Here is a 17823-nt window from a genome sequence, read left to right as displayed (position 1 = left end):
CAAAATGCAATATGCATAACAAGGCACCAAGGGAAACCTACATATGAAATTTGAGAATGATCCCTTCAGTACTTTTTCAGAAATAGCGATAACAAACTTCAATTGTCAAAATCCAAGATGGCTGCCTGTCGGCCATGTTGTTTTCTGATTGGTCTCAAAATGCATTATGCATAACTAGGCACCAAGGGGAACCTACATATGAAATTTGAGAAAGATCCCTTCAGTACTTTCTCAGAAATAGCGATAACAAACTTCAATGGTCAAAATCCAAGATGGCTGCCTGTCAGCTAGGTTGTTTTCCGATCGGTCCCAAAATGCAATATGCATAACAAGGCACCAAGGGGAAGCTACATATGAAATTTGAGAAAGATCCCTTCAGTACTTTCTCAGAAATAGCGATAACAAACTTCAATGGTCAAATTCCAAGATGGCTGCCTGTCGGCCATGTTGTTTTCTGATCAATCCCAAAATGCAATATGCATAACTAGGCACCAAGGGAAACCCACATATGAAATTTGAGAAATATCCCTTCAGTGCTTTCTCAGAAATAGCGATAACAAACTTCAATGGTCAAAATCCAAGATGGCTGCCTGTCGGCCATGTTGTTTTCCGATCGGTCCCTAAATGCAATATGCATAACTAGGCACCAAGGGAAACCCACATATGAAATTTGAGAAAGATCCCTTCAGTACTTTCTCAGAAATAGCGATAACAAACTTCAATGGTCAAAATCCAAGATGGCTGCCTGTCGGCCATGTTGTTTTCCGATCGGTCCCAAAATGCAATATGCATAACTAAGCACCAAGGGGAACCTACATATGAAATTTGAGAAAGATCCCTTCAGTACTTTCTCAGAAATAGCGATAACAAACTTCAATGGTCAAAATCCAAGATGGCTGCCTGTCGGCCATGTTGTTTTCCGATCGGTCCCAAAATGCAATATGCATAACTAGGCACCAAGGGAAACCCACATATGAAATTTGAGAAAGATCCCTTCAGTACTTTCTCAGAAATAGCGATAACAAACTTCAATGGTCAAAATCCAAGATGGCTGCCTGTCGGCCATGTTGTTTTCCGATCGGTCCCAAAATGCAATATGCATAACTAGGCACCAAGGGAAACCCACATATGAAATTTGAGAAATATCCCTTCAGTGCTTTCTCAGAAATAGCGATAAAAAACTTCAATGGTCAAAATCCAAGATGGCTGCCTGTCGGCCATGTTGTTTTCCGATCGGTCCCAAAATGCAATATGCATAACTAGGCACCAAGGGAAACCCACATATGAAATTTGAGAAAGATCCCTTCAGTACTTTCTCAGAAATAGCGATAACAAACTTCAATGGTCAAAATCCAAGATGTCTGCCTGTCGGCCATGTTGTTTTCCGATTGGTCTCAAAATGCAATATGCATAACTAGGCACCAAGGGAAACCCACATATGAAATTTCAGAAAGATCCCTTCAGTACTTTCTCAGAAATAGCGATAACAAACTTCAATGGTCAAAATCCAAGATGGCCGCCTGTCGGCCATGTTGTTTTCCGATCGATCCCAAAATGGAATATGCATAACTAGGCACCAAGGGAAACCAACATATGAAATTTGAGAAAGATCCCTTCAGTACTTTCTCAGAAATAGCGATAACAAACTTCAATGGTCAAAATCCAAGATGGCCGCCTGTCGGCCATGTTGTTTTCCGATCGATCCCAAAATGGAATATGCATAACTAGGCACCAAGGGAAACCAACATATGAAATTTGAGAAAGATCCCTTCAGTACTTTCTCAGAAATAGCGATAACAAACTTCAATGGTCAAAATCCAAGATGGCTGCCTGTCGGCCATGTTGTTTTCCGATCGGTCCCAAAATGCAATATGCATAACTAGGCACCAAGGGGAACCTACATATGAAATTTGAGAAAGATCCCTTCAGTACTTTCTGAGGATTAGCGATAACAAGAATTGTTTACGGACGGACGGACGGACGGAGGGAGGGACGGACGGACGGACGGACCACGGACCACGGACGCAGGGCGATTTGAATAGCCCACCATCTGATGATGGTGGGCTAAAAACTAAGCTTATTATTTACCAAAACCTGTTACATTGAATTCAAAATTCATTATTTATAAATTATAAGGGGTAAAATATATAAAAATAAATGTTGTATTACTTTCCTTTTCGCTCCATCGCGCACTGATTAGGGTAATTATGCTGCCCGCGACCTACATAGTTAGCAATATGGCGTCGAGTCAAGTATGAAATTTTGACTGGCGTAAAACGAGGGTCTATACGGACGGAATAAAACACCTACATTATTTGTAGATGGGACTAAATGGGTGTTCTGCCTTCTGGGGTAAATTAATATCACATTTATCCATTTATGTAAGGTAGGTGTTATGTCACACCCGATTTTATTGTATTTGCACCAAATTCTTAGCGGCACCAAACGGTGTCGGATAATTCCACGTTTCCATATAGTAGTGCGCTCTGGCCCAGACATGGTGACAGGGCCAGAGAAAACTCGGGCTAAGCAAAATGGTTTAAACCCAACTGTGTGACAATATGCATACGACACGTTTAAACGAGAAATTATAATAAGTCACTAATTCAGCATAGATACAGCAACTATAAGTTTTGCATTACTTTGCTCACAACCTAAACATACAGCAATTGAACTTTGTCATTTCAGTAATGTCTGTCTTAGTAAGTAGGCCCGTATCTTTTACAAACACACTTACGTGGCCGCTTTAACTTCCTTTCTGGTTTTTTCTCTGTTAACATACTAAAGAGACTTGACACGCTAGATGGAAAGACGGGTTCTGGCCAGTTTGTGTTTGCTGTCGGTATTGGCACATCACTTTGTGCTTCCTTGGAAGAAGATGCATCGTCTTGTTTTGATACGGAAGTCGCCATGTTTGTAGGAGTTGTCAAAATTCCACCATCAATGATACGTTTGTATTGAACGGTGTTTTGCTTTTCAAGCGTCAATGTGAAACTGCTGTTTAGTAGCACGTTTCCAGATCTAAAAATAGGATTGTGTTGAAGAAAACCCAAGATGTCAAGGAAGATTTTACAGACGTTTTGCAGAATTAGTCGCAGATCTGTGGATGCTATTACTCATAGATCAATAGGCACCACAAGCAGGTGAGTGTATTTCAATTATCACCTGTAAAACAACTCAGTGCATTGCTGAGAGGTAGGTAGGTCCTACCAATCTTCTTGCACACATGTGCCCCATACTGTAATTAACCCAGTAACCGTCCTGTCTGGACCAGAACTTTTCTGTGCTAGATTTCAACGTTTCTTTTCTCCCTCTTCTCACGATTGTGTTTATTTCTAACTATTTTATCGCTTATACGAGAGTCACTTAGATGATATTATTGTGAGTTGGATCTGACTTATGAATAAATTACAAATTGAAAAATTTCCACTGTTGTAATGGAATATTTTATTCGTTCATAAAATACATACGAGTTACTTCCCTTCATTCATATGGTAGTTTGAAGTGTCTCTTAAAATAAATTAAAGGTGTCTGATGTGAATAATATTAAAGGGAATTCTGTCAAAGTAATTGAAATTGAATTGCCAAATCTTAGGTGATTATCGGAATAGTTAAACCACATAATAAATCATTGCAAAACATATCCAACAACATAAGTTATCACTATTTAACTGTTATGAATATAGCTATAGCTATAAATGTATAAACCTATATATATATGTGCACCGAGCAATTTGTAGAGTGAAATAATTGTTTGAATAAAACTGACAATAAAAAATTGTATGTAATGTGAAGTTATAAAATCATATCAAAACTGACATTGAAATTGATCGTGCATTAAGCTCATAATACTTTAATCACAGACAATGATTATAAGCTGAATTAGAGACTTAAAATAGCTAAATAATGTACCTAGACAGGTATAAACACCTACTTACAAGGCCAATGTCATTAGTTTGAATGACTTTCATTTATTTCTTGTGAAAAAGTATTGCATGTATGTTTAATGGAATACACAGAAGTTTCTTGTTCTTTAATAATAACAATCTGCAGGTCTTTTTGGGAAGTGGGATCAATCATGGCTTGGAATTTGGAGAAAAAGCTCTGACAAAATTAAAAATCAGGGGGGTGGGGGGGATTGATTTTAACAATTTAGGTGTATTTCTCTGTAGTACTGTAGCTCATATACGATGCAGTTTATACAAAACCATATGAACTCAGGAGTGACTTTCAACAAGTTCCACATGGGACAGCACAAATGCAAATGGTACAGTATAAAATGCCCACCAACACATAAAAGTTCATAAGGGCCAAGGGGCCGCAGTAGCTCAGTCCGTAATTAGAGCACCAGCTGCATATCCTCAAGTGAAGAACATGTACAGATTTGTGTAGTACCACACTTCCTAGCCATGTCGGTTTGTGTTTATTGGGAAGCTGCTGTCCTCGTTATGTCTTGGGCAAGACATGTACACTTTACCCTACATTTTAATTGCTCTGGATGGCATTTGACAGGCCTCCTGTATATGCTGTTCACTGAGGTAGTCGAAAACTACTACAAGGAGACTCCGCCTCAAAATGACCCTGCAGGCTATTTATGGGGTAATAATCTCGACAAAAGAAAAAACAAATTAGGGCCAGCAAATTGCATGGGCATATAATTTTCTGATCATGAACAGTATTGGAATGTAATAATATAATTCCTTTGTATCAACATTAAATACTTGATAATTTCCAGGACACAATTTTCATGTTTGGATTCTTTCAACTGTTAATAATAGCTTAACACTTTGTTTAATATTTTCATTCCTCCAATATATCATTCATCAATAATTTTGAAAAAATAATATGGTTTTGAAAGGCTGAAAGTTAAGCCTGTCCAAATGAGAGGTGGTTTTGTTGTTGTCATGAATTAAACATACAAAATTACACAAGTTGAATATAAAGACTGCGCGCAATTCAAAGGAAAATAATTCCAGAAGTTATTTTTTTTAGATTTCTACATGTTTATCTGAACAAATATTACATCATCCTTTTTATATATACTACATGTATTAATTTATTCCATTCAAAGAAAGTATTGAATAAGCTGTCAATACCTGATAAACAAATTCTACAACTTAAAAGTTTATATATAATGTACATGTAATACATGTAATATAATTAGTGTTAGGTTCTAGCTCTGCATGTATAAAGACAACAGCTATCACACTTTGAATCATCTGTGAAATAAAATTATTTATAAGTTTTACATGTTATTTCCAGACTAGCAGCAGCCAAAATTTTAGATGGGGTTGCCATTGCAAAAGATATGAAAGATGAAGTGAAGGCAGAAATTGAGGGTTTTGTAGCCGAAGGACGACGCCCCCCAAACCTGTGTGTGATACAAGTAGGGGAGGACCCAGCCAGCAAGGCTTATGTAACCAACAAAATCAAGGCATGCAAATACACAGGTAACTTATGTATTCCTTCACAGTTACATACACACAGGTCACACTAATCCTTCAGTTACAGACACAGGTAACTAATCCTTCACAGTTACAGACACACAGGTAACTAATCCTTCACAGTTACATACACACAGGTAACTAATCATGTCACAGTTACTGGCACATACTCGCCACATAGGTAACTAATCCTTCACAGTTACAGACACACAGGTAACTAATCCCTTCACAGTTACAGACACACAAGTCACTAATCCCTTCACAGTTACAGACACACAAGTCACTAATCCCTTCACAGTTTCAGACACACAGGTATCTAATCCCTTCACAGTTACAGACACACAAGTCACTAATCCCTTCACAGTTACAGACACACAGGTATCTAATCCCTTCACAGTTACAGACACACAAGTCACTAATTCCTTAACAGTTAAAGACAATATAAAACAATGGGTCATTGTTTGTTTGTAATTCTATGGATCAAATTAAACAGTCTAAACCACATTCCTCCTACCCATTTGGGAAGTTTTTTGTATTAGAAACATCCCCTTCTGAAAATTGTTATGACTATGACAACTGTACTATATTTTACAACTGAGGGTCTTATAGTGTTGGAGAAAACTGAAGTACCAAGTGAAAACCAACAAAAAAACCCATATACATGTACATTTTGTATATCTATTGTCATATCAGGGTATCAGTTGTCTATAGCTGACAGTTGAGTGCAATATACCCAATAGGCCATTTGGCCACCCATTATCACATTGTGATGTAAATTAAGCTTTTCAGTCATGTATATAATTGTATATATACCACTACATTTGTTTGATGTTTTACGGTATATTTTACTGCCATGACTTTACAGGGATTACAAGTGAAAAGATCAATCTACCGATAGAGACCACAGAGGAACACCTGTTGTCTCTAATTCAGGAGAAGAATGACAGTGACGAGGTGGACGGCCTCTTGGTACAACTTCCAGTCCCAAAACACATCACTGAGAGGAAGGTGTGTAATGCTGTCCATCCAAGTAAGGATGTTGATGGATTCAACATCATCAATATTGGCAAATTCTGTTCAGATCAGAAGTCCTTTGTACCAGCAACACCAGCTGGGGTCATGGAGATTCTCCGAAGATCAGGTCAGTAAAGATTTGTAGCATTCAGCCTTTTTAAACATACTGGAGGTGGCTGTAAGCTGCTATTGGTCTTATTGAATATTCTTATACTGGAATGTAATACTTCAATCTTTTTTTATTGAATGTACAATACAATGATGAATATTCAAACTACTTTTTTGACAAAAAAATATTATTGTTATTATAGGATATTTCTTGCACAATAATAGTTATGAAAACTGAAAGGTTTTGATAGGACAGGATGCAGTTAGACATACAATTGGTCTACTGTATTGATGATGAGAAACACTGCTTTATAATTCATTTCATTTTCGGACCATCAATATTCTTTTTTTGATTTTAAATTAATCAATCTAAACATACCAACCACTCAAGAGGACTCATTGATTTAAAGTCTATTGTATGTATTGTGGCAGGTATTGAGACCTACGGGAAAAATGCTGTTGTATGTGGACGGTCTAAGAATGTCGGGATGCCTCTAGCAATGCTGCTGCATGCTGATGGTATATATGAAACCAAGGCAGGTGAGTCATATATTACAATGTAAACTGGATAAGCTGCATATCAAAATTGAAAATAATTAGTTTTGATATTTACTGTGGGAATGTCATATTCAACAGTTATGTCATATTTTTACATGTCAACAGCCATATTATTATTTTTTTGTGTATCTTTTCAAGTAGCCCCTTCAGCCAATATTTAACCATTTCCCTAACAGTTATGGTGGATAAAAATTGACAGTTTTATTAATCTGTCTTTTTGAAAAGAAGTGGTACGATTATGAAATACTAATATCTTCCTTTACTAGAATTTACTTATATATGTTGACAAAATCTTTTGACAAAAATTCTCCTTTTTACCAGGTGATGCTACAACCACAATCTGCCACAGATACACACCTCCAGAACAGCTTAGAGTATTCACTAAAACGGCAGACATTTTGGTGGTTGCGGTGGGAATCCCAGGACTGATCACAGCAGACATGGTGAAGGAAGGAGTGGCCGTCATAGATATTGGCATCAACAGGGTTAAGGATGAGGCCACTGGCAAGATGAAACTCGTTGGGGATGTCGACTTTGAAGGTTAACTTTCTCTAATCTCTTTGATTGTGTTGCAATGTATTGGTACATGTCAACCTAAATTGCAAATTCAATTGATACTATATAGGCACAACTTAAAACGTACTTCACAGGATAACTTGTCCTTAGTATATGCCAGTCATGCAGTGACAGATATAATGTTATTATAATAGTATTATGTTGTTCATGATTGTACATTTGTATATTGGTCCATCATATAAATTATGAACTATCTGAAAGCCGTCAGTCTTATGACTAACCATAGCCACATTTATCTTCTTAAGTACATGCATGTACATGTACATGTGTGCCAACATATTTTATCATTCAATTTATTTTGTTATTTTACTACTTTCTTCACTCACCATTTATTGGCCCTAATGATCTATTAATTGTTGATTAGCTGTTAAGAATATGATAATTAACATAAGTTGATTTTTTTTGTCATATCTCCCTCTCAGATTTGGTCTGTCTTTAAAATATCTTTAAAAATAGGCTCTATAATCATGATATAGTACATGTAATTGTTCTGATTTCCTGAACAGCTTTTATATTCAAGGATTCAATTTAATGCCCTGATATTAAACAGTTATCTCCTCTATTTGTTTCCAACTGATCTCCTTGAAAACTTGGCACTTTATTACCACAAAGTTTTACACAGTTAATCATAAATAAGTGGTACATTTCTTCTGTATTTTCATTTCATAATTCTTCAGATCATGTTACATATATTTATTAATATATGTATATCATTTGTTTTTGGCATGGTATGGATGTATATTATTAAGGACTTTTCAGATGAAATGTGTTTTGTGTCTGTGTTACAGGTGTATCCCAGAAGGCCGGCTATATCACTCCAGTGCCTGGCGGTGTGGGACCTATTACTGTAGCCATGTTGATGAAAAACACCCTCACTGCCTACAAGAAGGAGATCACTTTTGATTGACCACCCGCTGTATCCTAGACTTGTATTCTCTTTGGTAGGTGAACCTAATATAAGTCTCAGGTTATCAGTGATATTGTTTATGTATTATGAGGTTAAACAGCTAGGGTCATTTATACTTTTAATCAGGAAATGGACAAAAATTGTTTCACAAATGTGCAAAAATGAAATTAAAAATGTTCAACTTGCCTGGTGATATTGTAAAGATATTTTATTTTAAATGAGTTCTTTTTATTTTCCAGGACCAATGAAGTACAATAATACGGAGAAAGTGATATTTGGACAAAATTATCAAGAATGAAAAGAAAATCAGGAATGTTGAAAATGGCTGAACTAGACATGTTTAAAATATTTTGAAATCGCGATCAACGAAGAGTTTGTTATACCAGATATGTGGTACATGTTGAATTATGTATGGAGTGTCTGTATGGGTTATACAGGTTGTGTGTGTTAAATAAGTTACATGCTCTTCTCACTGGTGGGAATCATGTATATTTTGATGTCTAGCATGAAAGTATTCACAGATTCGTTTTGGCATTTTATTCACCTAAAACATCGCCATTATATAATAATATTTTTATCCTTTTTTTTACCAGTAAAGTAACTATCTGAAAATATTCATTAAATAGAACTGTTATTGTTTGCTCTAGTGGGCAAAATTAATGAAAAATTACACTTTTTTTCATATTTGAACCAATAAAAATATGAAATGAAACATGTATCCTGTCAGGAAGCACACACTCTGTGTGTTTGGTAGTGTCCTACACAGATGTCCTCAATGTCTGGCATTACTCATGTTCCACTCTATAAAGTCACTTTACATGTAGTTGATGCAAATTTTCATCTTAATATAATGTTGTCTACACGTAACAATTTTTGCTGTGCTTTTTTTCATACCAATGTCTATATTTAATGACGAACAAGTGCCTTTGGTTACTGGGTATCTTTTGTTTATGTTTTTGGTCAACATTTTTAAACAAATGACTTGTTTTTACAATCACTAAAATATGCTTTCACATTTTTTTTATTCGTTTTACATATTACTATATATGTAGATCTATTGTTATCAGTTTTATGTTTGCTTTTGTTTGTTACTTTTGCCACCAGTGTAGTGCTGTGTTTGATTTCTAATGGAAGATACTTACTGTATACATAAATAATTATGTACATATAGTTGCCCGCCCTTCCTGTTTTGATGGCAGAATCAGAATATTGCACCCAAAACTTTTAGGCTGAAATAATCTGTAAAATTGCTTCATTAGTATGTAGGTCTAAAACACATATACATTGTACTATAGTCACACAAAGACCAGCATGACACGTGTAAAGAGTTCTCAGTTATTACAAGGTTTTTTTTCAGTTTGTAATCAAATTTATGTAGCATATATATATAATAGGAAGTAGATTACTTAAACATATTGATATACACTTGCTTATTTTTTTCCATACTTATATATATCTGGGAGTAAGTCCATACCCAGCTATGAGCCTACACCCCAGCCCTATTTTTGACCCCCACTGGTAGAAGGGATCGTAATGGTTATGAACACACATGTACTGTAATTTACTACTAAGACAAATCAGCCATAGTATAATTTGAAGAGACCATATTGTATACAGAAAAAACCAGTAAAAGGGTAGTGAAAGTGTGAAATGTATCTGAAATTTGTTTCCCATAATGATTGAAGTCTGTTTCCAAATACATAGCATGAGTAAGTTTTTCAGGAAGTTGTTGAACTCATTATTTTTCTAGCTACATGTATATCTATGAAGAGTAATAATTGCTACAGATTCGGACTGATCTTTCATTAAAACTCAGTTCACTTTATGGACATGTAAAATTTTGAATGATGAGAGTTCAAGTTATGAAGGTACAATTGAGGATGTCCAGAGAAATTTACCGGTGTATTTTTTACAATTTCTATTGATTTTTACCTGATGATTATTCTTCTGGACTTTCTTTTTACATACTGGCATAAATAATTCACAACTTCGAGCTTTCTTGCAGTATACAGCTATATATTTACGTGCTCAATTGTTTATTTGTATGTGTATATATGTATTTTAGACTTGTCACATATCACTCTAGTCCTTGCTTACCTTCTCAGGTCTTCTCTCTCTTTATATTGTGTTTCCAGTCTTCTTTATTCAACCCTGTAAATGTCTCCATATATGGTATTGAATTCTGGCATTGAATACATATCTTTTGTGCTATAGTTATACATGTTATGTAAAATTTATAGATTTCCCTATTCATATAGAGTAAACCTTGTTATACTGCCATCGTTATTGATACCTAGAATCTTAAATGGAGCAATATATGGAGGGTGAGATATGGTAGAAATTTTGAAAAACAAAGGGAAAGATGGGCTTGCAGGTATATTGATGATCAACAAATGGTCCAATGAAAGGTTTTACTGAATATTGACAAAATGTGGGTCATTGAATCATATTTCTACTGTCTTCTGACATGTGAGGGCACTATAGATTAGATATACTGTCAGTGGCGGGCAAAGGCCAGATAAGGGGCAGTATCGTGAGATTTATTGTGTGTGTTGAGGGATACTTTCAAGATCAGTTTTCTATTTTTTACTTTATCCATGTGTTGTTTTATTGTCTGGGAAAACTTATTGTGATATATATACTGGTGTTAGATAAACGGATGCACAAGCATCATTTGCTTAAAAAATACCTTGAGTTACTGATGAACACTTTGATAGCACTGTCTGGTAGGTCATTTAAGTCACAAATATTGTTCTTTTTTATGAACAAAGATGAGATTTTTATCATTGGACATGTATGCAATGTACATGTATCTGTTTTCAAGTATATCATGATCCAAAACTTTGATTTGTGGTACAAAGAATATAATTACAATAATTTCTTAATAATTAATACTCATTTACACTTCATACATGCGGACAAGCTGATAGCAGTTTTATTGAATTATGAATCTCAGTTTCTCTTGTTTTAAAAATATAATGCTCCATCATCAATACATTTTTAAAGCTTTAGAACTCTTAACATTTCCCGTTTTTTGTTTGAAATAGTGTTGCTTTGTTAATCCTATTTCATTCACTTTATTATCAATAACTTTTAGATAATATGTGAATGAAATTTAGAATATTTTAAATGATCATTTAGCCAAGAAAATTTTACTTAAAGCCATATATTTTATGTAAAGAAATATTTGACCCTGAGAGACTGCTTTATATAGTCACTCTACCAGTAGTACACATGATCACAATCTGGGGAAAAAAAGGAAATAAAATAAACGTGTATGCTATATATCTGTGTGGTTTTGTTTTATTGTGTTGAAACTGGTGACAGTATATGATGTGAATATATCTTTCATAGTATACATGTATCTGTGAAGCATGCTTGAGCCTGTTTTCTAGACTTAATTGAACCTGTAACATTGTTGTACACATTATATTTATGATTTAGGTTTAAAGCTGTATGGTATCTTACACATTATACCAGTACCTGTAATTTGTGCAAGATTTAAGGTTGTATGTTACCTTACACATTAAACCTGTGATTGTGTTACATTTAAGGCTGTATGCTACACTTTATACCTCTGAAGTGTGATAAGAGTTTAAGCTGTATATTGCCTTACATATTTATTACATCTGTGATCCGTGTTAGAATTAATCTTTGAATATTGATCAGTTTTAAAGCGTTCTCTGACCTTATAACATGTAGATGATATGTTGTGGTGTGCTGATTATGTAAGTTGGTCAAATCCTGTATTAAACAGTACAACCTCTTCCCTTCCTAACTAAATGACACCAAACTATTTGTGGTGGTCGCATGCCTATCTATAGCCTTGCGATATCAAAAGTTAAAATTAAAAAGGACCCCTTTTGACATTCCTTAAGAATTGGTATCAAAGGCTAATTTGCATTAAAATATGAATTACATAAATTGTTCCACAGTACTTGAAAGACTGAAGCAAACTTTTGGTACATGTAGCAGCTATCTTCAACTGAAGGAATAAAAGTTAGCATATGCAAATTTGATTGGATGTTGAGATGAAAGAAATAGATCACTGCTCTTTTTGGATTTTCAAATCACCCTGCGTCTGTGGTCAGTCATCCGTCCATCCCTCTGTACAAAATTCTTATCGCTATTTCTCAGAAAGTACTTAAGGAAACTTTCTAAAATTTTATATGTAGGTTCCCCTTGGATTTCATATTTTGACAATTGGAGATTGTTACTGCTAGTTCTCAGAAGGTACTCAAGAGAATTTTCTCAAAGTTCATGTGTACGTTCCTTGTTGTGCATACTGCATTTTGGGACCGATGGGAAAACGACATGCGAACAGGTGGATATCTTGGACTTTGACAATTAACCTTGGATACAATTGAAGTTGTTACCGCTAGATCTAAAAAGTGCAGGACCAGTCAGAAAACAACATGGCCGACAGGCAGCCATCTTGGATTTTGTTAATTGAAGTTTGTTACCGCTATTTCTCAAACTGAAACTTCTTTAACAATTTCTTGAATTACTAGTAAATAGCCATTATGGTCTTTTTCAAATTTTAGTGTAGAGGTTCTCCTTGGTCTCAAGTAGTGCATGCCAGTCTGATTGAAAGAACTAAATGGATGACAAAGTATATGGTCATCTTGGATTTTAACAACTGTAGGTTGTTCCTGCTACATAGTATTATATAAAGTAATTAAATACTATGAAAGAAGGGAAAAGAAGAGAAAAGTTCACTTTCATTTGACTGATATGGATCATTCAATGGTGGGCACCAAGGTCTCTCTGGGATCTCTTGTATCTAATATTATAAAACAGCATTGAGGTAACCAAATTTTAGTAAATGATAGTGAATATGCTTTTTAAATCAAAGAGGAAGTCTCAAGTGATATTTTCTTATAGCCTTTTGACCATCTTGCATCTTGCTTCTGTAAAAAATCTAATTTTTTGATTTCTCCGAAACTCCTGAACCAATTTCAATGAAATTTTGCATAAAACCTCTCGTGGCCAAAGGTAAACAAATATTTTGATTTACGTATATGGTCCTCACCACCAAGAGGCCTGATGAGCAGGAATCATATTGACTGCATTTTAAAAAGTCATTTTTTTCAAGATAGAATAAAATTACTGGAAATTAATTCAAATTTAGCATTATCGGTATGGAAAGACAGTTTGATGGTATGCACACACACACACACACACACACACACACACACACACTCGCACACACACACACACACACCCTCCTTCACACACACATACACGCATGTATATACTGACCCTAACTGACCCCAGAAGGCTGTGGTTTCGGACCCAAAGTAGTCGGATATGTGCTGAAATTTAAGTAATTTCCTAGTTTAGACCAAGATTTGCTAGAATCAAATACTCAACAGTCCTAAATATGTATGCTAGATATTGGATTAGGCAGTTTTATTGAAAAAAAATCACCTATATGTATTTACAAACCAGAACACAGGTTTGAGACCCATGGGACTCTTGTTTCAACTGGTTGGTTTTAGGTCCTTGAATGCTGTACTGTATTATGTATATTCCGGACGCAGAAACTGGTTCTAGCTAATACATGTACCATATAATGGAGAGGAAGAGAGTCGGCACTTCTGCAAGAACTGTATCCAATTATTTATTGAATACTCTCGGTCGATATGTTTCACATTATATGAAGTCCCAAGGTTATGTCTGCAATAGATAGGTCACCAGTTCGTATCAGGTATGATATCATCCTACATTGTACATCAGCAAACTCTCCAGGCCCATTTAACACATTATACTTAATAACATGGTATCATTTGACATGGATTCAAGATGAGTGTGACATGGCTGTCTTGTTATGGCAAGCTGTTTTAACATTCAATGCTATTTCCTCTTAAGGGGATATTTTTTCAATTAAAAAGTGTAAAAAGTGAAAAAAAATATCATGCAAATAATTTATTCACCTTAAGGTGAAAAGAATTCACTTAAGTGAAATTCTTTTTTACTTGAATTTCACTTAAGTGAAATTCTTTTTTACTTCAGTGAAATAAAACATAATGCAAATAAATGTTAATTTCCCTTAAGATAAAAAATTTCACTTAAGTGAAAAAAAATTATGTGCAGACATAATGCAAAATACTTGTCCCTTACGGGAAATTCGTTTCATCTTGAAATAAATAAAACTTATCATATATTCTTAAAGCAAATCTGTCCTTATATCCATCCCCATTGTATAATGAAATGAAACCTCCCCTTGGACCTGTCTCCAAACCGGTTTCATACCACATTTTTATATCCACAACCATAACTTGAAGATACTTTTTGGTCATCATGAAAGTATCCCCTTTATGTATTTGTAACCCCCTTGACATGATTTTAAAACAAAACAAAAAACTATATCAGTAAAAATATTACTCAGGCAGCCAGAAAGTCTCTCCAATCTATGTTAGAAACGTTGTTGATTAATGATAGGTAAAAATGTTTTTATTTCCGTTATGTTTTATTTTATTTAAGCAATGTAAGGGAAATACTGTAAATCATAAGGGAAATAAAACATAATGGAAATAAAACATAATGGAAATAAATCATAACGGAAATAAAACATAAGGGAAATAAAACATAATGGAAATAAATCATAACGGAAATAAATCATAACGGAAATAAAACATAAGGGAAATAAAATATAAGGGAAATAAAACATAATGGAAATAAAATATAATGGAAATAAAACATAATGGAAATAAAACATAATGGAAATAAACACAAAGGAAATAAAATGTAAGGGAAATACTGTAAATCATAAGGGAGATAAAACACAAGGGAAATAAATCATAATGGAAATAATAAAACATAAGGGAGATAAAACACAAGGGAAATAAATCATAACGGAAATAAAACATAAGGAAAATAAAACATAAGGGAGATAAAACATATGGGAAATAGAACATAATGGAAATAAATCATAACGGAAATAATAAAACATAAGGGAAATAAAAAATAAGGGAGATAAAACATATGGGAAATAGAACATAATGGAAATAAATCATAACGGAAATAATAAAACATAACGGAAATAATAAAACATAAGGGAGATAAAACACAAGGGAAATAATAAAACATAAGGGAGATAAAACATAAGGGAAATAAATCATAACGGAAATAATAAAACATAACGGAAATAATAAAACATAAGGGAGATAAAACACAAGGGAAATAATAAAACATAAGGGAGATAAAACAAAAGGGAAATAAATCATAACGGAAATAAAACATAATGGAAATAAAACATATGGGAAATAATATTGATTTTACTTTCTAAAAATGGAGTAGCGAAAAGTTCCGGAATTGGTCTGAAATTAAACACCCATGTATTGGTCAATATATGGACTAGTCCATATTTGATTCATGAGAGTGGATGTATTATCTACACAACTGCAGTATTTGCATCATGATTTATTCCACTTAAGTGAAAAAGAGTTTCTCTTAAGATGAAACTTTATTTCACTTAAAACATAATGCAAATAAGGTCTATCAACCTTAAAGGTAAAAAGTATTTCACTTAAGTGAAATAAATTTGAAGCATATTTCCAGAGACATATATAGATATTTATGTCTCTGATATTTCACCTTAAGATGAAATGAGATTAAATGTTGAAATGGCTTGCCATATCTCGTTGGGAGTTCCGCCAGAGGATGGCTAAGTAGCTGACAAAATGCAAAATTGAGACATATTTATTTATATTATTTACAATTCCGGTGTGTGTTCGTTGTATAACCTTACTTACGAAAGCAACGTTTACAAGTGTGTAAAACATCTTTGACGCGTTAATGCGCAATGATTTTTTTTGTTTCTGTTTTGATTTTTGATATGAATGGAAAAAAATAGAATTAACTAAAATATAACGATGAAAAACTATAATGTTTGAAGTATCTTACAGGAATCTAGTATATTTTGTTTATTCCTGTAATTTACAAACTTCCCGCCAAATTGGAATCGGCTGTTTAGTGATTCCATTAATTGTCCGGCTGATACGTCTATTCGTATACCGAAAAAGGAATGCCGATTTAATTTTTTGATAACATTAAATAAAATATAAGTAAAAGGTAAATATAAGGATTTTTTTTTTATCTTTTACTGGTGTGTAAACTGCATTTGTTTGCAGGACAGTTAAACATTTAAAACATCTGTAAAAAAAAAAAACTTTTTTTTCCCTTTGGAGGATATGGGTTTTGATAAAAAACATTGTAGACATGCTATACTACAAAATCATTATGTTAGTACATTTCTCACAGCTTATCGCTCTGGTGAAATAGCCCTACTCTTTCAGCCAACAAAACAACGTATACTTACTAAAGTACCCATATTGTTTCTGCAAGCACTGAGGACATATCTTTCAAACCATGTAATCTCATAAAATGTATTTCGCCTTACGTTTAACAAAAAAGCCATGACATTAACTCGCCATTTTTTCAAGAAGAAAAATCCTCTTACTGTGCAGAAATCGCCAGGTCCATCGCCAAATCTGTATGAATGATATCTCAGGCCATATCGCATATATATATACATGGTATTGTTGTAGCCGCGCTCCACATGTATCTTTAATCCGTCATTTTGTTTGTTTGCAGCAAGATTGATTCCCTCTCGTACATCGTTCTTCTTCATATTCTCGTTATCATTTCTTCCTGTGATATAAGCGAGTCTTTAGTTGCATGGTGTCATTCCATCAACATCTAGACATTTCCACTGTGTCTAGCCTAAAACTATAACAGTTATATTATTGTATGCAGGGATGGCGTTTAACGTCCTTACACCAGCCGGTTCCATAAACGCAGCTTGTATTGGATACATGTCATCATTCTGGACATTTGAAGTCCTTGTTTTGATACACGTGGCATCATTATAGACATTTGAACTCCTTGCTTTGATACATGTGTCATCATTATAGACATTTGAAGTCCTTGCTTTGATACATGTGGCATCATTTTGGACATTTGAAGTCTTTGCTTTGATACATGTGGCATCATTCTGGACATTTGAAGTCCTTGCTTTGATACATGTGGCATCATTCTGGATATTTGAAATCTTTGTTTTCATACATGTGGCATCATTATAGACATTTGAAATCTTTGTTTTGATACATGTGCCATCATTATAGACATTTGAAATCTTTGTATTAGATGCATGTGTCATCATTCTGGACATTTGAAATCTTTGTTTTGATACATGTGCCATCATTCAGGACA

General features: G+C 34.3%; 2 protein-coding genes across 4 annotated transcripts in view; one reads left to right on the top strand and one right to left on the bottom strand.

Annotated features, from left to right (window-relative positions):
* Positions 1–2972, bottom strand: part of LOC117332120 (RUN and FYVE domain-containing protein 2-like) — a 59351-nt gene extending 56379 nt beyond the window's left edge. The window contains exon 1 of one of the 3 annotated variants that reach the window (XM_033891025.1): positions 2738–2972. In XM_033891025.1, coding sequence (XP_033746916.1) covers positions 2738–2912 — 175 coding nt within the window. In that variant the 5' untranslated portion in view covers positions 2913–2972. The remainder of the gene's footprint in view (positions 1–2737) is intronic. The other 2 variants (XM_033891004.1, XM_033891011.1) reach the window with 2 other exon arrangements.
* A 35-nt stretch (positions 2973–3007) lies between these two features.
* LOC117332148 (bifunctional methylenetetrahydrofolate dehydrogenase/cyclohydrolase, mitochondrial-like) lies at positions 3008–11892 on the top strand. Its single transcript, XM_033891035.1, has 7 exons — positions 3008–3143; positions 5263–5450; positions 6310–6585; positions 6999–7106; positions 7446–7664; positions 8489–8641; positions 8847–11892. The coding sequence occupies exons 1-6, from the start codon at positions 3055–3057 to the stop codon at positions 8605–8607; spliced, it is 999 nt and encodes a 332-aa protein (XP_033746926.1). The 5' UTR covers positions 3008–3054; the 3' UTR covers positions 8608–8641; positions 8847–11892.
* The last annotated feature ends 5931 nt before the right edge of the window (positions 11893–17823 follow it).

This window comes from Pecten maximus, chromosome 1, assembly GCF_902652985.1.
Source record: "Pecten maximus chromosome 1, xPecMax1.1, whole genome shotgun sequence".
In the NCBI taxonomy this organism is placed as follows: Eukaryota; Metazoa; Mollusca; class Bivalvia; order Pectinida; family Pectinidae; genus Pecten; species Pecten maximus.
Note: the sequence above shows the minus strand (reverse complement) of the source record. Positions and strands in the feature narration are given on the sequence as shown.